This window comes from Argentina anserina, chromosome 4 (genome assembly GCF_933775445.1).
Source record: "Argentina anserina chromosome 4, drPotAnse1.1, whole genome shotgun sequence".
NCBI classification, from domain to species: Eukaryota; Viridiplantae; Streptophyta; class Magnoliopsida; order Rosales; family Rosaceae; genus Argentina; species Argentina anserina.
Genome location: NC_065875.1, coordinates 12,536,702 through 12,560,941, shown reverse-complemented (window position 1 = coordinate 12,560,941; position 24,240 = coordinate 12,536,702). Strand labels below are relative to the sequence as shown.

Here is a 24,240-nt window from a genome sequence, read left to right as displayed (position 1 = left end):
CCAAGTTGAATACGAAACAAACATACGCCGAAACCTTTTTGATTCGCTGCAAATCTCCACATTGATTTCAGATTTCGGGTTGGCAGTAACGGTCTGTTGACAAAACCAGTGCAGCTGAGCATAAGATTCGGCTTCATTACCTATTACAGCCTCCATAGCAAGTTCTTTGTCGTACCAAGCTTTATGATACGGCACATCCAATCCATAATCAATCTTCAACTCCTTGGATATATCAAGAGCTGACTTATTAGGATCGGCACGAAGCTTGTCAAGCATAAGTGATTTTATTATTTTTGATCCCATCATGCTACTCTTCTGAAGACGTACAACACCACGACACTTATGCTCGTTGACCAACTTCGTAATACAAAAAAAAAAATTGTTGTGCCTGCAAAAATATAAAGAAAAAAATTGATAGTGTGACACTAGGTGTTAAAAAAGTGTGACAGGTGGTGTGAAAGCAGGTGTGACAGTATGTGTGACAAACATGTGACAGGAGGTGTGACAGCGTTTGTGACAAGCCGTGTGACAGAGGTTGTGACAGGCTGTGTGACAGACGGTGTGACAGGCCGTGTGACAGAGGATGTGACAGATAGTGTGAATAATGGAGTAACATAAAAGTGAGACAACATATGTGACATGAGGTGTGATAAGTAGTTTAACAATAGGTGATACAAAATATGTGACATGGGTAGTGACAATGTAATAGGTAGTGTGACTATCACACTGAATGAAAATGCACAAATAGTAATAAAAATCAGCAACAGTAGTACCTGCACAAGGATGCCTTCACAAGCCAGTCACAACCATCTGACAACTTCTTGCTACAACAAGCTACAACAGTTTGCTTATTGTTCCTCCCCAATCAATTTCAAACCCCAACTCAATCGCATACATGTGAAGTTTTAATCGAAAGTCATCCACCCCACCCTCAAAAATTTGATCAACAGAATGAATAAGTGTACCCCATTCTTGAGTTCGATATGTTTTCGGATCCTCCCGCTTATAGCAACCCAAAAAATGGTTCTCTTCGAAGAAAACACTACTATCGTCACAAATATTATCACTTACGATACTTTCTGACCCGGAAACACCCATATCAACAGAAAGAATATCGATATCTACAAGATATGAGGCATGACGTGCCATCATTCGAAACATCATCTTCATATCAATATCATTTTCCAACTGATAATCAATAATATCAGGATGAACTATAAAATGCAGCTTCAAGTTCATTCTATTGAGATTTGGAAATCTACCTCTCACTCGCTCATAAATATTAAAAAAGCTGCAGTTATTCGAAAATGAAATCGCTGCTCCTTTACCACAATATGAAAGCTTTTCTGTATAAACAGACTGCATTGTGACCTGCAAAAAAGTAAAACAGGTAATGTGACATGAAGTGTGACAGGAGGTGTGACATAAAGTGTGACAGGTGGTGTGACAGGGTGTGTGACAGGCTGTGTGATAGGAGTTGTGACAGGCGGTGTGACAGGAGGTGTGACAGGCGGTGTGACAGGGTGTGTGACAGATGGTGTGACAAACAGACATATAATAGAAAATACACAATTCAAAATCACAAAAACCTCGTGATATAACTCTAACAATCTTGAATATGAAAGTCATAGATCAATCTAAACCATTACATTAAAGCATTCATCAAGAAAAGATCAGCAAAAACCAAAACGAGTAACAACAATAACAAAAACCAAATCAATTTGCAAGCAAGAAAAATCATAACCAAAATTCAGTAGCAAGCTCAAATTGGAATTGAAATACAAAAACAAGATGCATGATCAGAACGCGAAAATTAAACGAATGAAGCATAACTAACAACATGAATAAGAATTGAATTGAAATAAATTAGTTCTCTAAAAATCAAATCGAATTGCGCCGAAACTAACCTGAATTGACGGCGGTGGCGACGCCGACGGCGAAGCTTGCACGAGAGCAACGAACTTGGAGGAAGCTAGAACATATCAAAATGAAAAGAGAGTGACGACGGTGAGAGCGAAGCTTGCAGGAGAATAACTGAACTTTGAGGAAGCTAGAACTGTCAGAATGAACGAGCGAAAATGAGGGTGGCGACGGCGACGACGGCGGGGAGGTTAAGCTGGTATAGTCGGCGGACGAGAGGATCAAAGGTATGGGAGGTTTTCTAAATTCATAATAGGAAGCTTCGGTGTTTGTCGTCAAATTCAATTACACTGATGATAGTTAGAGAGAATGGTATAACGGTCATAAAAATATAAAACAACTAACTATTTTATAATTTCTTTAAATTTTATTAACTATTTTATAATTTTAATATAAAATAACTTACCATTTTATAATTAGATTATTAGTGGTGATGTTTTTCTAATTGATAATGAGAGATGTCACTTTTTTCTAATTTCCCCTTAATTATAAAAATGTCATCACATTTAAGTGGAAATTATAAAAAGGTCAACAAAATTAGAAAAAAGTCACTTTAAAAATATTTTATAGACTGTTTTGTCATTCCTCACTATTTTTCTTCTTTTTTCCTTCTTTTTCTAATTTCGACCATAACGTTTTCGTCCGGTGATAGATTTTGACGAAATTGGTACCGTTAGAAATATCTCGCCCCTACTTCATTTGATATACTATCTACTCCGAATCGACCAACCGTACAAGACACAATAACCATCGCAAAGGGTTGCCACCATCGATGGCGGTGCTCCAAGCAATTCCGGCGAAACCGAAGCTCAAGGTTCCCTAATTCCTGCTATTCTCTTCATTCTGAGCATACTTATACCAATCTCATTTGAATTTTAACAAAATTTCACATATTTCCACATTTCCTCTCGGCAAGTCACACCTTCTGTCACAGACACTGTCACACTATCTGTCACACCTACTGTCACAACCGCTATCACACTCACTGTCACAGAAGCTGTCACACTATTTATTTACACCCACTGTCACAACCTCTATCACACTACTTGTCACAACCACTATCACACTACCTATTACACTAACTGTCACACTTACTGTCACACCTACTGTCACAACCACTATCACACACATTGCCTCTGTTAGAACCCCTGTCACACTACCTATCACAACCCCTGTCACAACTCCTGTCACACCCGTTGTCACAATACCTGTCACAACCTCTGTCACAACTTCTATCACATTACCTGTCACAACCACTATCACACCCCATGTCACAACTCCTGTCACACCCACTGTCACAACTCCTGTCACACTACTTTTGTTATGTGATGTATAGTGTGACAGGTAGTACCAGAATGTGGATGTGGATATGGGTTTGGAGCTTCGACGACGTGCGATCTTTGCCGGGCAGTACCAAAATGATCGGGAGGAGTGGAGCGACGGCGCGAGATCTCTTGATGCATGATCCACCAAACTTGGTCAGCCTCTACTCTATCGGATATGTGACTTTGTTTCCTCGTGAATGAGTTGGAGGTAATACAACTAGAGCCTTTCATTGATTTTGGAGGCGGCGAGCTTCACCGATCAGTTCTCCTCTGGCGTGAGCTTGGTATCGACGCCGACTGAAGCCATGGCTGGTCAAGCAGGCCTAGTCTTGCTCGTCGAATCACAAGTTGTGGCCTGCGGTGGCAGCTTTGTAAATATATCAATTTTAATGGCAATGCTATAAGATAATTAGCGAACTGATTTTTTTCTAATTTTAAAATCTTACTTGATTTTTTTTCTAATTTCAGGTATCAAATATGACTTTTTAATAAGAAGCCCTTTATAGAAATGGGTGTATTCAAATAATTCAATCCATAGTTTTATACCAAAATTTGGTACAAAATAATGTGGTATGTGCCGCAATGTCACTTTTATGCTCATTTTACAATGATATGGAAGCATAGTTGTATCCACTAACAATTTAGGTTAAAAATAAATTAAGAATCTATATAGTGTATGGATTTAAGAACAAATTTTACTATGTTTGTCGAAAAAAAAACAAATTTTACTATGTAATTCAGCAAGACTTTTATATTTATTTAGTATCTTGGATCTTTTTATATATATAGTGTACTAATCTTCCTGAACAAATGAACAGTCATGGTGAAAGTTAATAGTCTTATGAACAACCGTTAATTGGTTTGATGTAATCGACCGAGCAAACAATTTTTGTTTAAATTAATCTTTTACAATAATGATCTATATTGATAAACTAAAGTTTTAAACGGTTAATATTATGTACTTGAATTCCTCAAGTGTGCAAATGAACGAGAATTCGGACATACACATACATACTAGGTTGGATGCAAGTTTTTTCTAGAAAAAATTTAGCTTAAGTTAAATTGAGGAGAGATAATTGACAAATTTGTCAATTTGGTTTAGCAAATGTTAAATTTAGCTATTGATTAGCAATTCTACTAGACCTCCGTTTCTATAGAAATGTTGCTAAATTTGATATTAAAAAAAATAGCAATTCTAATATAGATGCTCTTAGATGTCCTCATTTAAACTTATTGATACCATTGGAATAGCTCTATTGAAATTACAATAAGACCTCTATAAATTAATAGACTCGAGACAACCACGGGGTGTGGTGTAGTGGTTTTTGACATCGGGAACTCTTTGACCAGGGCTTAAACATGGCATTAGTCAGGGATTCGATCGTTGGCGTAGGCATTACACACCTCTTTGTTTCAAACTGGGCCAAAATGAGCATGAGTTGGGGCATTGAGGACATTACTGTGGCGGTTTCTAGACTACCGGGTTAGAATCATTTCATATGGGCCCCGTCAGGGATTAGTTCCATGCTTGAGGAATTACCTTCGGCCGTGGGGATACCCTGATGCCCCAAAACGCCTCTTTTTTTGTTGACCGTAGGTACAGACGATCAAATAATGTCCAAAATTGATGAATTTTTTACGGGTTCTCTAAATATATATACTGATCATATCTTCTAGTGTCGATCGACCATATTTCGAACTAGAGTTATCGATCGCCGAAGTGTCCACTAATGTATCATAACCTTTATAATAGGTTTATAATAAAACTATCGCATTATGAAGTGACTATATGAAGGAAACTTCTCGGGATAAATCGACACCATCTAATGTGATCGGTATATATATTTAGTGACCATTTTAAAATTTCATCTAATTCGGACCTCGTTTAACCGTCATAATTTCCGATAAACAAAAAACAACACTAATATGCCATAAATGGGAACCCATTACTGTCGACTCAAAGGTCACCCTCAAGTATAAGGGTCAAGTTATAGTGTAGTGAGATTGTGAGCAAGAGATGTCGTACCCAATAGATTGGAAAAACCCTCTCTAGCTAGGAGAACCTAGGGGATGCTAGAAGAATATGTAAATGTACAAGTCACAAATCAAGGCTCACAAGTGAATCCAATTTCATGGTGGATATATGTAAGATGGTGTAGTGATTTAAATTTGTTTCGGATGTGGAGTTACTTCTAAAAACTCAATTACCACTTAAAATGTAAAATAAGCTATACTAAACTAGAAGATGTGATGAAATCGATGAGAGTTAGGACTTAAGGTTTCCATCTCTAGCTTCTCTTGTGAACAATGATGCTACTAAATTGAATGTTGTCACTCTAACTAGTCAATTTCTCTCATTGTATCCCTCTCGGGTATGACAAGGGACAATCTCTTTTGTTGGTATCAAGCAACCCCTCTCGGGTGTAGTACTTAACTACTCAAGTCATGCATATGAATCCGGTTAAGTATCAAGTGCTTTACCCTAAGTGCATAAAGTTTGGAGATGAAGAAATCATGCAAACCAACAATGTTTATCTCTAAGTGATTGTAGTTCACAACTCTAACATGCACATATGATATGCTATCATGCTTCAAACAACTAAGGTTAATCAAGCTTTAATCATTCATCATGTCATGACAAACAATCATACACAAAGTGATTAAGTTTAAGCATGAATGTTCAACTTTTGAACTAGCATATTAGTGTGCTAATGAAAAGTGCATCAAACAAAATATTTATATCAATGTCATACAAGATTGGCTAGGACTTTCACTCTAGTCCCAACAAATTAACTACTCACTCATGAATCAAAGTAAAGAGAGAGTAGATAGGTGACTAATAAATCTCAAGTTGAGGATGATGTAGATGAACTAATGGATATCTTGATATGGTGGTGATGGAGATCCTCAAATGATGCTAGACTCCTCTTCTTCCTCCTTGCTTGATGATGGTGTATGAAAAATAATGGATGATGAAGTGATGAAACTTGGTGTTTTTAGAATGAGATGGGTAGATGGAAATGTTATCTTCCTCTTTTTCTCTTGGTGGGTGGTGGAGATGGTGTCCTTGGAGATGGTAGTGATAGAGGTTTTTGTAGAAGATAATGGTGGTGGAAAAGTAGAGAAAACTGAGATATAATGATATAGTGAGTGGGGTGATTGGTTATTGAATAAGTGAGTGATAAAGAAAGAAAGTATGTGATCATGGAAGAAGTGAGTGATAAATGAAGGAAGTTGGTGATCATGGAAGAAGTGAGTGATAAAGGAGGGAAGTGAGTGATCATAGAAGAATGTGAGTGATAAAAGAAGGAAGTGGGTGATCATGTGAGAAGTTGGTGATAAAAGAGAAAGTGGGTCATCATAAAAGAAGTGGGTGATGACTAGGTAATGATGGACCTAGAGGTGATGATTACACCCAAAATCAAATCAGATTTTTGCATAATATAAATGTGAATTTTTGGACAATGTGGAACCATGATTTGTGAGAAAGAGAGAAAAGTGATATAGTTAAATCTCAACTTAAAAAAATGAGATCTAGTTGCGATAGAACAATGTGTTGCTCCTCTATAAAGAGTTAGCCGGAAAATGCATGGCACCACCAAAAGTGGCGGTGCTCTGCCATAATAGTGCTGCTACAAGTGGTGGTATTTGGAAAATTTCCGAAATTTCACATTTTTATTTTCTTGTCAAGATATTCTACAAAATATTTATGAATTAGTCTAATTTAAATTAAACACATAAAATAAGCAAATTCCATGTTTTAGAGTATTAGAATATATGAGAATTATGATCCAACAAATACCCAAAAACTTGAACTTTGCTTGTCCTCAAGCAAACTAACCCAAATCTGACATAACAACAACAAAAACAATCTAATCATTCCAACAATTTCCTCAAAGAGCAAAATAATGATAGGACATGGAAATTAAGGTAGGCTTCAAAACTTCATGAATCATTATCAAAAGCTTGTGTTTTGAAATGTATAACATATCTCTAATTTGTCATTTCAATGTACCAAGATTAAGAATGTATGCCTAACCGTGTTAACCATAAACTCACAAGGTATATACTGTGTTTTTCCACACAAGTATTTAAGGGTTAACTACACTACACTCAAAACAATTTCATGCAAACCGCCATATGCTTGCTCTTCAATCTTATCTTCGTTTTCAAACAATACCACATCTTAGATGAAAAATGACTTTTATTGGATGTAATGAGGCTTAGGTGAGAAGGTAAAGAAATGAAATTGAATAGAATCACAAATTTCAAGCAACTTAGTGAGCAACAATTCTTTTGAGATTTCGAACTTAAGAACCAAAGATGCCCAAGAAGTTTCAATTCCTCAAATCACTCCCTCAAACTTGAACAAAACTACATAATCAAATGTAAATGCCTTTTTTGTTTTCTTTTGTACTTTTTTTTAAACTACAAAGAAGAACAAGAATAATAAAATTGTTATACAAATTACAAAGTACACCTCTACACTTCTTATTTTCGGAGTACCCCCAAACTTGTTCCTTAAAGCATCATGCTATAAACAATCTTGTATTTCTCACTAAATAAACTTGAAATGGTAGGACAAGTGTTTAAGCTAAAGGGGTATGCACTTTTGGTGTAAAGAAATGAAAGGCTAAGGCTCAAAATGGAAATCTGAGGATATTCAATATTTTCGGACATACTCATTTGACCATAGTGCATTCCTAATTGGCTAGTTCAATTCTAAGACGCAAAATTATGACAAATAGCTTTGAAAGATATGGAGCAAGTTTTAGAGATGCAAAGCAATGAGATGTTCACACATGAATGAAGTAGTGCATGAAATTATGCATACACTTCAATAAAGCTCAAGTACTCACAATATGACATGTAATAGCTCACACAAGTCTAGCAATGCTTCTCATATTCAATACCTTGAAATGACAACTATGCGCATAAAAATAAAACAAGCACTTGATTCATAATGATATTTTGAAAAATTAGAGCTCATAAAACCTAAACATGTTTTCTAGCCCACATCTAAATCAAGCTCAAATTTCATCATCAAAGTTAGAAAGAACCTAAAAAAACAAAAGAATACTAACAATGAAAAACTAAAACAAAGAACATTGTTTTTTTTAACAATAGACACTTACACACATTCCTCGCACACATTGTCCTCAACGTTGAAAATATTATCTTGAAAGCAAATTCAATGAGAAGTCCATGTATGTGGGAAAGACACAAACTAATTACAAAACTAAAACAATATAATTACTAAAATGAAAAACATTACCAAGAGTAAAGTTAAAAATTCTCTCCCTGAAGACCATATGACATGCTAAGCACCAAGTTACCAACATGTAAAACCAACAAGGCAATGTCCTTGCTATCTACTCCACTAGGTCCAAGCATCACCATTGAGTAAAAATGTCTCCTTAAAATGTCACAATCACCAAACTTTATTAGAAACAAAGGAGGTTAGGAAATAATCATACCAACATGCATTACAGTTATCAAAGTGAATGAGCAAATACTTAGCCATTAAAATTGGAAAAGAAATGACTAAGCAACATGGAGGTACAACTACAATGAAGTCTCCCTCTAAAGGCCTTAGGGGTTACAAAATAAATCTGAAATAGAAAACAAATAATTGCAAAAGGCGATCGATCGTTTTCTTTGTTTTCACTCAAATTTTAAACTACAAATAAATAACATGAACAAAATGACAAGCACAAGAAAATGATTAAGAGAAACTTCTCCTTGAAGACCATGAACTTCACCATAAGCACTTCCAATCAACAACATACAAGAGCAAGGCCCTAAGGATTGTCACCATTGGTGTTGCTCCAAAATAATTGTCATTCTCCTTCCTTGCATCAAAAATATGACTACCTCCAAGTATGGCTTTTCTTTTAAGGACTTCTTGCCAGTCCATTGGTTCTCCAAATCAATGAAGAGCAGCATCCACAAAGCAAATGACCTCCTATTCATTTCCCACACTTGCTAGCAAATATGGCTTCAACAGGTGACCATTGACCTCGAAGGTACTCTCATCTCTTGTATTCTTGATTTCTATAGCACCATGGGGGAATATTTGCACAACTTCAAAAACATGGCTACCTCCAAGTATGACTTTTATTTTAAGGACTTCTTGCCGGTCCATTGGCTCTCCAAATCAATGAAGAGCAGTAAGAGGAACATCCACAAAGCAAATGACCTCTCTTCATTGCCCACACTTGCTAGCAAATATGGCTTCAACCGGTGACCATTGACCTCAAAAGTACTCCCATCTCTTGAATTCTTGATTTTTATAGCACCAAGAAGGAATACTTGCACAACTTCAAAAAGACCACTCCGCCTTGATCTAAGCTTTCAGAGAAACAATTTGAGCCTTGAATTGTAAAGAAGGACAGGTTGACCCTCATGGAAATCATTCTTCACTAACTTCTTGTCATGGTAAAGCTTGCTTCTCTCCTTGTACAACTTGGCATTCTCGTATGCTTCCATTCTAATTTCCTCAAGCTCACAAAGATCAAGTTTTCCCTTCTCTCCCGCCTTAGCAAGATCGAAATTAAGCTTCTTAATAGCTCAAAGTGCTTTATGCTCTAATTCCACCGGCAAATGATTTGTTTTTCCATAAACTAACTGGTAAGGTGACATACCAATTATATGCAGTCCGGTAGGCCCATAGTGCGTCTCCAAGCTTGGTGATTCAATATTTTCTTGCACTTCCCACAACCTTCTCTAGAATGCTCTTGATCTCCCGGTTTGAGATTTCAACTTCCACTTGTTTGTAGATGGTAAACAGTGCCAATTTTGTGTTTGATGTCATACTTCTTGCATATAGCTTCAAAATGCTTGTTGATGAAGTGAGATCCTCCATCACTTATGATGGCTCTTGGAGTGCCATATCTTTGAAATATATGCTCCTTGAGAAACTTGAGTACAATAATGTGATCATTCTTGGGACTTGCAATGACTTCTATCCACTTAGACACATAATCAACGGCCACAAGAATGTATTGGTTGCCATACGAACTTGGGAATGGTCCCATGAAATCAATTCCCCAGCAATCAAAAATCTCTACTTCCATGGAGTTGGTAAGAGGCATTTGATTCCTTGAAGAGATGTTACCGCTTCTTTGACATCTATCACAAGTGCTCACATAGACATATGTATCTTTAAAAAGAGTAGGCCAATAAAAACCACAACTTAGTACCTTAAATGTCGTTTTCTTTCCCCCAAAATGACCTCCACAAGCAAGGGTATGACAATGGGCAAGGATATTAGGAACCTCCTCTTGAGCTATGCGTCTTCTCAATATTTGATCCTTGCCAAATTTGAATAAGTATGTGTCATCCCACACGTATTTGCGTGTTTCATTGAAAAATCTTTAAATCACCTAATTTTTGTTACCGATCGTGCGTGGTCTCATCGAAGAAATCCATTTGGCAAAGCTCCGGTCAATGAGGTTTTATTATGTCAAAACGTCTATTTTTTGGTTGACCGTAGGTACAGACGGTCAAACCATGTTCAAAACGGATGAAATTTTTACAGGGTCCCTAAATATATATATCGATCACATCTATTGGTGTCGATCGATAATATTTCAAAACTAGAATTTTTTTGTGACTTTTTTTTAGAATGTTTTATAATAATTCTTTTATTGTTTCAAACCCTTAAATTAGAGTATCATGTTTTTTTTCTAATACAAGCCTTGCAAGGCTTGGCTCGTAAAAGCCCGCAATGCCTGACCCATCTCGCAAAAACCCGCAATGCCCGCTTTAGACGGATGAGCTTGTATCTTCATATTTGTGAAAACACCCGACTCGGTCCGTCACTCGTTTAAATATACAAGACCCGACCCAGCCAGACCCTGGCGCCCCCAGAGGCCAAGACCCTTTTGAGCATGGCCCAGTCCATACATATGTCAGTCCCGCCCTTTCCAATGTCTTCATCACTCTGAGAAACCCCCCCCAAAACCCTTCCCTTCTTCTTCTCTCTCAAATCTCGCGCCGATCATCTCCTTCTCCTTCTTCTCCTCCGCATGACTCGCCTCACCGAATAGCTCCACCGAACCAAACCCTAGGGCAAAGATGAGTACGGTGGACAAGATGCTCATCAAGGGAATACGGAGCTTCGACCCGGAGAACAAACACGTCATCACCTTCTTCAAGCCCCTAACCCTAATCGTCGGCCCCAACGGCGCCGGAAAAACCACCATCATCGAGTGCCTCAAGCTCTCCTGCACCGGCGAGATGCCTCCCAACGCCAGGTCCGGCCACAGCTTCATCCACGACCCCAAGGTCGGCGGCGAGACCGAGACCAAGGGCCAGATTAAGCTCCGCTTCAAAACCGCCGCCGGCAAAGACGTCGTCTGCATTAGGTCGTTTCAGCTCACTCAGAAGGTCTCCAAAATGGAGTTCAAGGCCATCGAGAGCGTCCTCCAGACTATCAATCCCCACACCGGAGAGGTATCTAGCTCTATTTTGCTTCGTTGATTTCATATTGTTGATTGTTAGGTTGAGATATTCGATTTTTGCAGCCGAGTTTATCCCAGAAATTGTTGAGTATGAGTTTTGATTGCTGCAGAAAGTTTGCCTTAGCTATAGATGTGCTGATATGGATAGGGAGATTCCTGCTTTAATGGGCGTTTCAAAGGCTATATTGGAAAATGTGATATTTGTTCACCAAGACGAAGCGAATTGGCCTTTGCAGGATCCTTCCACTTTGAAGAAGAAGTTTGATGATATCTTCTCTGCTACACGGTACATTATAGTTTTGTATTACTTGGACCTTATAATTCATATGTTTGGATTGAAAAAGCTGCAGCAGGGTATCTACATTGTTGTTATTTTGGTATCTGTATTTCCTTGATACTGTTTTCTTTTGCTTATAAGTTTGAGTTCTTATAAGAAAAAGTTTCTACATTCTTGAGCATGTACATTCAAATATAGCAGTAGGAAGTTCTAGAGCCATTTTCTTTCTGCACCACTTAGAGCTAATGGTTAAGATTCTAATGAAAGGCGTTTAGGAATAATCTTCTCTCTCTCTCTCTCTCTGGTAATGCCAACTTTTTAGGAATGTTCTTCATATCAGGACCTTTTTCTCAGACATTATTTCTATGATTGCCCTATCTTAGTTTAAAAATATTCCCTTCAACTTTGACAAGTAGTCATTTAGTAGTGTTGTAGTCTTTCATGAATTGATAAAGGGATGTTTGGATCTTGCTATAGTACCCCAAGATTGATCTTATATTGCATCTTGTTTTGGTACGTTTATTAAATTCTGCTTATTGCAGTTGATTTATTCATTCATGTTTGTGTTTGCAAAATGTGACCTCAGATCATGTCTGTCCCTTGTGTAAGTATGTAAGGTAGAAGATTCTCAAGTAGCATCTGATTGTTGTACTGCATATGACGTCTGAGTTAATAACCTCGGACTGTCCTTGTTTCTTTGACACTGGCTTTTAGTCTGTTAGTACTTATGATATGTATTTTCGTTTGAGTCTTTGAAGATTATCAAATTGATTAATCATGCGCAACTGCTACTCATCAGGTATACCAAGGCATTGGAGGTAATTAAAAAACTTCACAAGGATCAAGCTCAAGAGATAAAGACCTACAAGCTAAAATTGGAGAATCTTCAAACCTTGAAAGATGCTGCATACAAGGTTCATATATTCATTTTATATTAGATAATGCTATCAATCTGCAAGGCTTGTCCCCTCTTTTTCACTGTACATATGAGGGAAAGTAAGTTCATGATGTAGTACCAAGTGTGAGATCAAATGTTATAGATGATATATGATAGAGGAAGAAATTTAAGTCTTCTAGGGGAGAAATAGTGGTGTTAGCTCCTCTGATTAGTAGTTTAAGTTTTTTCTGGCTTGAGTTTCGTTGTTGCAACATATTTTCATTTGATATCTGATATTATTCTAAAGGTCTGATACTAAGTGTTTTTCTTATAGTTTCGTGAAAGCATTGCTAAAGATGAGGAAAGAACAGAATTAGTGAAAAGACAGATGCAGGAGTTGGAGGGCAACATCCATGATCTGGATGCTAAAATTCATAATGCTAGAGGAATGCTGAAGCATCTGCAGAATCTGAATGAACAACTATCTATGAAGAATGCTGTAAGAAGCACTCGATATAAGGAGAAGAAGAGACAGAAAGCAGATCTTCCAGAGAAAAATGTAGGTGAGTAGCTTCGTAGCACTATTTGTTGTTATATCATCTATTATTCCAATTTTTAGAATGCTCTGGCATACCTATATGTATATTTATTTTGTCCTGTTAATTTTTAATTGATTCCATTGCAGGTTTTAACCTTTTTTATGTTTGGGTTTTTTTTTGTATTGGCCAGACACTGATGAAGAGTTGATGGAATGGAAAACTACATTTGATGACAGAATTCGGGAGTTAGGAACTAAAATTCGTAAAATGGAAAGGGAACAGGATGATACAAAGACCAAAAGAAATTTACTCACAAAGACGATAAAGGATTGTATATGGGATGTTAGCAAGCTTCAAATGGAAGCTAATGTATGTGGGCTGCATGCATTTTGGTACTGTAAAACTGATTCACTTTTGTGTGGAATACTTATCAAGTTTAACCTTTTACTTTTGAATCCAGGCTCATTCAGAGTTAAAGAAACAGAGAGATTCAACCATTCAAAATATGTTTGAAAAGCACAATTTAGGTCCTCTTCCAGATCCCCCCTTCAATGATGAAGTTGCTAAAAACTTGACAGATAGAATAAGATCAAGGTTGCGTGATGTAGAAAAGGATTTGCAAGATAAGAAGGTGTGTTCTTACTTTATCTTCCTGTGGTACTTTTACTCATAATGAATAAATACATTTTTTAATTCTTTCTTTATACCTTCACATATACTTGTTTGAAACTTGGAATGATCATTCCTTGTAGAAATAAGATTTGCTACTTCTCTATTTGTTTACCGTACTTGGCCTAGTATCTTGAGTTGGGATTTATATCAAACTGTCTGGTTTTTGACCGAGGGAAGTAATCTGTGGTTGTGTCTCACAGTTCCCTTGTGATGTTGGGATTGAAAACTGAAGCATCAAATGATAACCTTACATGACAACTGCTATTCTGTATAGTAAATCACATTGGGTTCCATTGAGACATTGGAATACTTTTTTTTTTAGATAACAATATTGATGGCTAATTATGAAAATTTGCTGAAACAACAAAACTCTTGAATGACCCTTCAGGAAATGCTAAAAGTTAATAATGCATCTCTGGGACCTGTAAGCTTTTTGTGATAAATACAAGATCTTTTTGAATTGGACTGCTGTTGTGCTGCTCTACAGTGGAGTACTTCTAAGCTGTGTGTTACCTGGATTGTGTGTTTTCTTTATTATTATGTTAAGATGATCAGTTAATCAGTGGACACCATGTCCCTACTTTGTATCATTCACCTTTTTGTTATTAAAATTTTCACTTGTCTAGGATACAGTGTGTGCCACTTCCCACTTCCAACTTCTGGCGCACATGTACTCATGAAATAGATTTATAACCAATATTGCGGTTTGCTTCCAACCATATTCTCATATCTGATACCCTCTCAACGTCCAAAAGGACCTGGTGCTCATCTCCTAGCTGTTTTTTTTTTCGCGTCAGAACAACTATATATTACCAAATCAATAACCATATACAATAAACCCAGATTCCTGAAATCCTTAAATTTACTGTTCTCTCTGCCTCGATACTCTCTTCGTTCAGAATTGTCATTCATCTTTCCAAACATCATGTTTAGGATATGGATAATAATCCCATCTTTTTGAGTTTCAATATAAATCCACCTTATAGAGTGCACAACAATAATCAAAGGGATATAATGTCAGAACTTGTGCCCAATGCATTACTAAACATCTGTAATCGATCAGAGATATGCCTGGGAAAAAGGCTAAAACTCTGAAAGATGAGCAGATTCAGTTACCATAATTAGAATCCTAAATTGAGGCAATTTGCTCATTTGCAACATTTCTAAATTAAATGTTTAGCCTTTTTGTAACACTGGCTTTATAGTGTATCATATAGATACACACCCCAGTAGTTCAGGGAATTTCACATTGTCTCTGACCCTCATATGTTACACCCTTTTTCCCTTGAAAATGAAGGGCTTTGAAGTTTTAGGAACCACTTGATACCTTGTAACAATTATTATGGTAGAATGTAAATTAATTGCTGGTGTCACCATTTTTTGCTTGCTGAACTTTAATCAGATGCACCAATATGGCTGTTATTTCAGAGATTAAATGAAACTCAAGTCAAGAAAGCGTGGGACCAATACATGGATGCAAATGATCGTTTAAAATCATCAGAAGCTCAGCACCAGGCTAAGGCAGAATTAAAGGTTTGCACTCATAAGTATACACACTATATAGCATTCTTTCAGTTGTGAATGTTCTACAATTTGTTTCGACTTTATCATTGTGATTTTGTGATGCATGCAGAATGACTATTTGAAGCGCATTGATAAAAAGAAAAGTGAGCGTGATTCTCTTGAAAATACAGTTTCAAACTTGGACCTGTCTCGCATTGATGAGAAAGAAAAAAACATGGTGAGTGTGACCCTGCTTAATATTGGGATTAAAATTTTTAGGTTCTATAGTATAAGCAAGTAAATTTCTGTCATTGTAGCGAATTGAGGTTGAACGGAAGACAAATCAGCTGGCTGTTAGAGAATTTGATCTGACCATTCGTCAAAAGCACAGTGAGGTGTTTAACATTGACCAAATGATTACTACAGTTACCCGGGAGAAGAACATTATGGATGGTGATAGGGATGACAGACTACTACTGTCTCACAAGAAGACAGAGTTGGAGACTCAGAAAAAGAAACACAGAAAGATGTAATCACTATATATATGTATATATGAGCCCCTTATGTTATTTAGCATGTATTCACGAAGACGATGTTACTTTTCTTTTCAGAATTGATGACTACAAGGACAGAATTAGAGGAGTGCTAAAAGGAAGGCTTCCTCCTGACAAGGATTTGAAAAATGAAATCACCAAGGCCTTGAGGTTGTCCTAAACTAATTATTATTGTACTCTTATTCTAGAAGTTGACATTGAAAATAATTTCTAGCATTGATGTGACTTCAAATATGTCACTTAAACCTGACTGTAAACACTGAACCAAAGGGTCAACTTGTTTTCGGGTGTGGATACATAGGTCTGCCGGTTTCTCTCCTTGCATCATTAGTGAGCTATATCTATGTCATTGGCTAGTCATTGATTTGTGAAAATGACTTTCGTAATTGAAGCTTTGACTAGCTTTATTTTACTTTAACAGCGCGAAGGTTAATAGTAAAACAAGGCATATTTTTCTCTTTTTTTCTTTAACGTTTCTGGAGTTTACTCCATTTTTGTCATCTCCAGTGACTATTGTGTATACTAGGTGAGAGTACCAATCATGATGAACTTGCAGCATTTGCAGTGAACCCATGAGATACTTTTCGAAGATAAAAATGTCTGAATCAGTTTGTTCTGCTACATGATGCTTTATGGGAAGAAATAGGGTCTATGATCATGCAATATGATGATACAAGAACTTCTCATGATTGATTTTAAGCCTTGATAAAAAAATAACCACTACAGGTGTCAATAGATATGTAGTTCTGTGCCATCATCTCAGATTTAGTGTAAAAGCGCATTACCTTAAGAGAACAACTGAGTCTTGTATATCAGAATTTATTCATTATAGACTTGCCTCGTTTCATTAAAACTTATATATTTGGTTTTATGGGGTTTTTTATTATTGTTCCAGGTTTTCATAATGGATTATGTTTTGTTATGTTCTCACTGCAGGGTTGTTACGGTGGAGTTTGATGACTTGAGCACCAAATCTCGTGAAGTGGAGAAGGAGGTGAATATGTTTCAGATGAAAATACAAGAAGTTAATAATAACCTCTGCAAACACCGTAAAGATCTGGAATGTAAGTTTTAGAAAACAGTATATGATGGGATTTTAGCTCTGTCCTACACTTGCCATATACATTTTCCAACCTTTGCATCTTCACACACATACACAGATGATGCCCAGATTATTCCTTCTTACAAAGATGAAGCTTATCTTTAGGTATACTAATATAATTAAGACTTAAACCTGGTATTGGTGTCAGGCTGTGAGTTGTCTTTCCCATTTCTCCACGTTGTTCTCCAAGCTAGGGTGTTCCATCAAAATCATATGATCAATAGTTTTCTTACATAGTTGTTTAATGCAGCAAAGAGGAGATATATTGAAACTAGACTTCAGGCCTTAGATCAGCAATCTTTTACTGTTGATTCATATACCAAAGTCCTGGATTCAGCTAAGGAGAAACGAGATGTGCATAAAAGGTACATTTTTATTTGTAGATTCCATCTCTATTGATAATAATATCAGTATCAACATGTTCTGCACTAACACTATCTGGTGTTCCATCTGTAGCAAGTACAACTTTGCAGATGGTATGCGACAGATGTTTGATCCTTTTGAAAGAGTTGCTCGTGCGCATCATATATGTCCTTGTTGTGAACGCCCATTTTCTCCAGAGGAGGAAGACGAGTTTGTCAAAAAGGTTGATATGAATAAGGGCTCATATTTAAGCAGGCTATGAATGGATAACTTACATTTTTTTCTACGTATTTGGGTGGATTGACTAATAATATACTTGTGTTTTACAGCAAAAAGTGAAGGCAGCAACTTCTTCTGAGCAAATAAAGGCCCTCTTGGTGGAATCCTCAAGTGCTGACTCTTTTTTTCAGCAAGTGGACAAGCTTCGCTTGGTTTATGAAGAATATTTGAAAATCGGCAAGGAAACAATCCCTAATGCCGAGAAAGAATTATCTGAGCTGACTGAAGAGATGGAACAAAGGTCTCAGGCCCTTGATGATGTAATTCTCAAATCTGGTACACATTGGTTTTAAGTATAACAGTCAAACCAGTCGAATTATCTTGTTATATAGCAAGTTTAAAACATATTAGGCCTGTATGTTGTTTCTGTGATTGAACCTTTAAGCGGAAAATGTAGGAAATCGCTGGTTTTACCCCTCTCCATTCACCTATATATCATCATTATAATGCTAAAGCCATTACATTCCCTCCAAACTAGATCAGATGACACCATGAGTTGCTTTAATACATTAGTGATCAAAATGTTGGCCATCAGGTATTAGTAAGGTCTCAATATTACCTACACTAAACAGTATATGGCTATCTCTTACTCCCTTCTTTTTATTTGAACTGTTGGACACTGGGCTGAATATCCAATTAAGATTCCATCTTCATGCAGGCTTTGTATCACTTGGTCACCATAGAATTTCAGAATGACTATTAGATAATGACCAGACAAAAAAACCGCGATAACCGGACCTAAAGATAAATGGACATTATTTGCAAGCCACACCTCTGTTTAACATATGTATTCTCATTATTTGCAAGCCACACCTCTGTTTAACATATGTATTCTCATTATTTGTATCTCACACAAATCATTGGTATGTTCTCTATAGAAGAAATTCTAATGAGTTTAATCTGTCTGATCTCTCTCTCGCTCTCTCTTTTTTTTTTCATGATGTCATGCATGAAGTCCTAAATATGGAACACCAAAATTTTTTTATCTGCTCTGTACGAAATCTTTCTGAACAAAAGAGCCTCTTGTTTTTCATTTGTAGGTATTAGCTGTTTCTGCTCAAGTCAAGTCTGATAAGGAATTAATTGAGGCCTTGGTGCAACCCATTGAAACTGCTGACAGACTACTTCAAGATATACAAATACGCCAGAAGGACGTTGATGACTTGGAGTATAAGCTTGATATTCAAGGGCCAGGTGCAAAATCCTTGGAGGATATTCAGCTAGAACTGACTAATCTTCAAAGTAAAAGGTACAAATTTTTATGTCATGTTCATTATTTGTAGTCAATGTTTTTATTGTCAGCTTATCTTGATCGAGAAACAATGAACCCTTGTCTTGACATAACTCATGCATGTGTGTACACATAGATGGTCTCCTGCTTAGTTTTATGTTTTCCATTCTTAATCTATCTGATTGGGGTATATGATTAATTTTGTGACAGGGAGAATTTGCATGGTGAACTGGATAAGTTAAAAAAGGAACAAAGGGACATGGAAGGTGATTTATCTAACATTCAAATGCGGTGGCACAGTGTGAGGGAAGAGAAAATGAGGGCAGCTTCTGTGTTAGAGCGTTTTGAAAGGACAGAAGAAGAGTTAGAGCAGTTGACAGATGAGAAGAGTCAAATTGATCTCGATGAAAAGGTTATTTCATTGGCTCTGTAATTATGGAGATGATGGGGTTTAAGATTTCACTGATAACATATTCCAAATAAAAGTCATATCAACAGGCAAACAGTTGAACGAAGAAAAAAAGTAGGCAGAGACAGACGTTATAGCTGAGAAACACTACCTTAATGCATCTCTTCAGCATCAATATGTGTAGCAATTCTTGGGTTACTTTATTTAGATAAAAGAAAAATGAATCTTTCTTTTAACTTGTTCAAGGTTTAAATGTTTGAATTATGAGTCATTGGATCTCCAGCAATAAGAGAAAAATGAAATCGGTCACCAACTCATTTATTCTTTTGTGATTATTGGCATTGTTACTTGCCCCTCTTTTAATTACTTCATAAAACAGAAAGACACTGCATATGAGGATTGAGCTATCCCAGCAATGTCTTATGTTGTTATTGGTGTTGGTGGTAATCAAGCTTGTTTAAGTACTTTGGCTTTTGCACAGATAGTGTTGCTTTTTTTCTTGTTGGTCAAGATAGTATTGCTTGATGCAACTCCTTTTACAGCAAATTTATAAAACCAAATGTGTTGGTAACTGATTGTGAACCGTTATCATTGGGCTAAGGAGATTGAGTCTGGGAAAGGTTCGATGCATATTATCCAAGTGATTGAATGAAGGTTTCCTATGAGTTGTAAAATATGTTTGGACCTTTGTGGATGGCTTGAAATCCATATAAACATGTGGGAACTATATCTTTGTCAGATTTTGGTTTGGTTAGATACCTGAATAGGCTGTATGAGTACCCATGCTTGAGATGGGACTTTCCAATGTTGAAATTAACTCTTTTCGTCATTTGTCAATGTTTTGTGTGATAAGATTTGTGCTTTGAGTTGTCTGATTTATTATATATCTAATCCAGGCTCATGTATGATAAATTTTCAGCTTTTGGCAGAGGCTATTGGCCCTTTATCAAGGGAGAGAGATAAATTACTTAATGAGTACAATGAAATCAAAGCTGAACTTGGTCGCGAGTGTGAGAAGCAAGCTGAACAAAGTAGAGATTACAAGCAGGAAGTGGACCAATTACTTAAGACTAATTCTAAAATTGAAGAGTAAGTTCTGTGTACATCTTACCATGTTCATCAATGCCTGAGATTAAACCTCAGGTTTTTGTCTGAAACTCATGTTTGTCATCCATATATCTTTTTCCTACTAGGTATGATAATTTAAAGATAGGAGAGAGGTTGCAGGAACTGCAAGAGAAGCTGCGTCTATCAGAATCTCAACTTAAAAGTTGTGATGCTAGAATCCAGGAACTTTCAGAGGAATTAGCCACAAGTAATAAGTTAATGGAGGGTCAAGAAGATCTGAGGCGAAATATTGATGCGAATTTGAATTACAGGAAAACGAAAGCTGAAGTACGTATACTTACTCAAGAGGTCGAATCACTCGAAGCAGAAATGCTAAAATTGGGTGAGATTTCCAAATTTGAAGCTGAAATCGGGAAGCTCTCAGAGGAGAGAGAGAGTCTTCTTTCAGAGGTATCCTTAGTTCTACACATTATTTTCTGATTGCCTTGCAGTTACAATGGTGTTTTTCTGTTTGGTAAGTTTTTTTAAGGTGTATATGTGTAAAATTTAGTTTAAAAAATCACGATTGTAAAAACAGATGAGATCCTGCTTATTTAAAACTGAGTTTTTTCTTCTTTTTTCCCCCCACTTCAAACCCAATCTGGACCACGTTTTACCAAGATTGTATGTAATTCAATAGCTGAGATTGCCATCTTCTCGGACTTGTAAAGTTATAAAGCCTTCTGCTTGGACAATGGACACTGTTCTTGTCTTTGTTCTTTTTCTGACCTTTTTAGTTTCTTTTTTATTTCTGTAATTACATGATCTTTTTCTGTATGGCAGTTAAACAAGTTTCGTGGAACAATATCGGTTTATCAGAGTAATATCTCAAATCATAAAGTGGAACTCAAACAGGCACAGTACAGGGATATTGACAAACGGTACTTTGATCAGCTTATCCAGCTAAAGGTATGACATCCATATAAACATCTGAATGTCGTGCTTCAATGCTGATACATTGTATCATTAGTCTAACTGGTTTTGTGACAGACATCTGAGATGGCAAACAAGGACCTGGACAGATACTACAATGCGCTTGACAAGTGAGTTTTGACTAGAGCATTTGATGTTGATTAATACAAGTACTGCCGAGTACTTAAAGTGGATACCTGTTTTTCCCAAATAATGTCCCAACTTTGCTCGACTATTAACTCCGTATCTCATCTTTCCAAAATATCACAACCGTATCTCAAGTTTCATCCCCGATCCACTTTCGGTGTCTAGGATCATTAACGACGTTAACTCCATTAGCTGTTCAAGGGCGTTCTCTTTTGGTTTCCTTCTCTGCACCACAATCGTTTTTGGATCATTTCTTGTATAGCAGCCTCCACATTCATTACTATTACTTTGGGTTGCTTGGACTGCAATCTTTTCTTATATTTACACAGGTTTAGGATTACAAACATGAATACATGAGAGATATCGGTTTGGAGGAAAGGGGAATGTGTGTTCAGGAATTAAATGGGTGATGAAGTTGTGGGTTGCTCGTTTAAGAGTTAGAATTCTTATTGGGTATGGGCAATCAGAGGTGTGCTTTGGTTTTCTCTAGTTCTGGAATTTATTGATCTCCTACACTCATATAACATGGGATGCTTCGGTTTCCTTATCTAGTAACTTGATCTTTGATAACACCCTAAGAGCAATTGGTTTGGCTAATTCAATCAGCATTTTGGAGTTGGTAGTTTGTTCCAGCATCAAGGATTTGTAATTGGGATTTATGCCAAATGGGTCTATCTTGAAGACCTTCAAGAAATTGGTTTTCAATCTTTGCCAGAGAATCACTGATACTGCAGATGCAGAAATCTCTGCAATTATATGCGCTCATGAACTAAAATTGTTACCAAGCTGGCAATGGATGGAGAGACGAGGGAAGAATGAAGTCAGTGATGGACAATGTACTGAAATTAGGTCGGAAATGAAATTTGAGATTAAGCTGTGATATTTTGAAAAGATGAGACTGAAATTAATAGTCTAGCAAAGTTGGGACACTGTTTGAGCCATTATCTCTTTTATTAATTCTTCTTATCTGCTCATATCTTGTTGTCGTATGGCATTTGTTTTTCATACTTTGTATGTTGGTAAATAGTACCACAGTTGTAACCAAAGCTTCTTTCTGAGTGATGAAATTTCGTGTACTATTTGTTTAAAAGTCAATTTTGATCAACATTTGTGTTTGCATGTAACACCCTTTTCTAATGTAATACTTTTTCCTTTCTTCAAGAGCACTGATGCGCTTCCACTCAATGAAGATGGAGGAAATAAATAAGATTATACGGGAGTTGTGGCAGCAGACTTACAGAGGACAAGATATAGATTATATCTGTATACATTCAGATTCTGAAAGTGCTGGGACTCGTTCATATAGCTACAAGGTATCAACATTATCTTATTTACCATGTTGCAAATAGTAAATGTTCTAACCATCCTTACATTGTTGCTGCTGCATGTCAGGTTCTCATGCAGACTGGCGATACAGAACTTGAAATGAGGGGAAGATGTAGTGCTGGTCAGAAGGTGATTGAACTTTGGATGCATTGCTTTATACACTAGCATTTTAGGCGAATTAAGAAGATAACTTAGTTTATGACTTGGCTTAGGTGCTTGCTTCCCTGATCATAAGGTTGGCTTTAGCTGAAACCTTCTGCCTCAATTGTGGAATACTAGCACTAGATGAACCAACAACTAACTTGGACGGACCAAATGCTGAGAGTCTTGCTGCTGCTCTTGTTAGGTACGAGTGGAATACATATTGATAGATGCTCTATTAGTTGATACCACTTACGTTTTGCCCTATTTTCTCTCTGCAGAATTATGGAGGACCGGAAAGGACAGGAGAACTTTCAGTTGATAGTAATTACTCATGATGAACGGTTTGCTCAACTAATTGGGCAGCGCCAGCATGCAGAAAAATATTATCGGGTGACAAAAGACGATCAGTATGGCTAAAAGTTTCTTCTGCGCTATTTGTTTGTTTGACCTTTTTTTCTTTTTGCAGTACACTATGCCTCTTTATCTTGTTTTCTCTTTCAACTCGATTTCTTTCTCTTTTTTCCAGCCAGCATAGCATAATCGAGGCCCAAGAGATTTTTGACTGAAGGTGCCCAAGAGATTTTTTATTAAAGGTGTTTGAATGAGGCTTTTTTGTACACAATTGAAGCAGCACATTCCTCTGAATGCTGACATCCACAAGCCCAGAATTCAAGACCGCTTATTTATCCCTTATATTTCCGAAACTATAGCTGAAGTGGCAGTTTCTAGGGTGTAAATTATGGATTCAATATAACTTCCCTTTTGCAGTGTGCTTTGTTCAAATCCAATATACCAATGATATCAACACTAGTGACACTCGGTTCATTTGTGCATGTCATCTAAGTCATATTAATAGCCCCAACCAGTAAGGTCAGAGCACCATTACAAGAGAAAGATTTGCTACTACTGATGTACACTATCTTACTTGCAATGCAAAACTCTTGGAGACCCATCACATACTTTCTGTTAGTGTCCCTCGGCTGTAATCTAACGGCTTCATCACTTAGCTGCAGCACCACTCTTCTGCCAACAATTGTGTTGTTCAAGGAATGGAAGTTAGCGAGAGCGATTCGAATGCATGCTGAATG

The 24,240-nt window shown here is 36.9% G+C and overlaps 1 protein-coding gene across 1 annotated transcript; it reads left to right on the top strand.

Annotated features, from left to right (window-relative positions):
* Window positions 1-11,182: 11,182 nt before the first annotated feature.
* On the top strand, window positions 11,183-23,922 carry LOC126789963 (DNA repair protein RAD50). The gene is made up of 25 exons (XM_050516062.1): window positions 11,183-11,702; window positions 11,821-11,996; window positions 12,787-12,901; window positions 13,199-13,427; window positions 13,594-13,772; window positions 13,864-14,034; window positions 15,504-15,608; window positions 15,709-15,816; window positions 15,896-16,107; window positions 16,190-16,282; window positions 17,069-17,196; window positions 17,485-17,599; window positions 17,691-17,820; window positions 17,927-18,136; window positions 18,917-19,125; window positions 19,318-19,519; window positions 20,436-20,605; window positions 20,710-21,034; window positions 21,407-21,532; window positions 21,614-21,666; window positions 22,845-22,995; window positions 23,075-23,137; window positions 23,221-23,354; window positions 23,431-23,559; window positions 23,679-23,922. Exons 1-25 carry the CDS (start codon window positions 11,325-11,327, stop codon window positions 23,716-23,718), a joined length of 3,951 nt encoding a protein of 1,316 aa, XP_050372019.1. The 5' UTR covers window positions 11,183-11,324; the 3' UTR covers window positions 23,719-23,922.
* The last annotated feature ends 318 nt before the right edge of the window (window positions 23,923-24,240 follow it).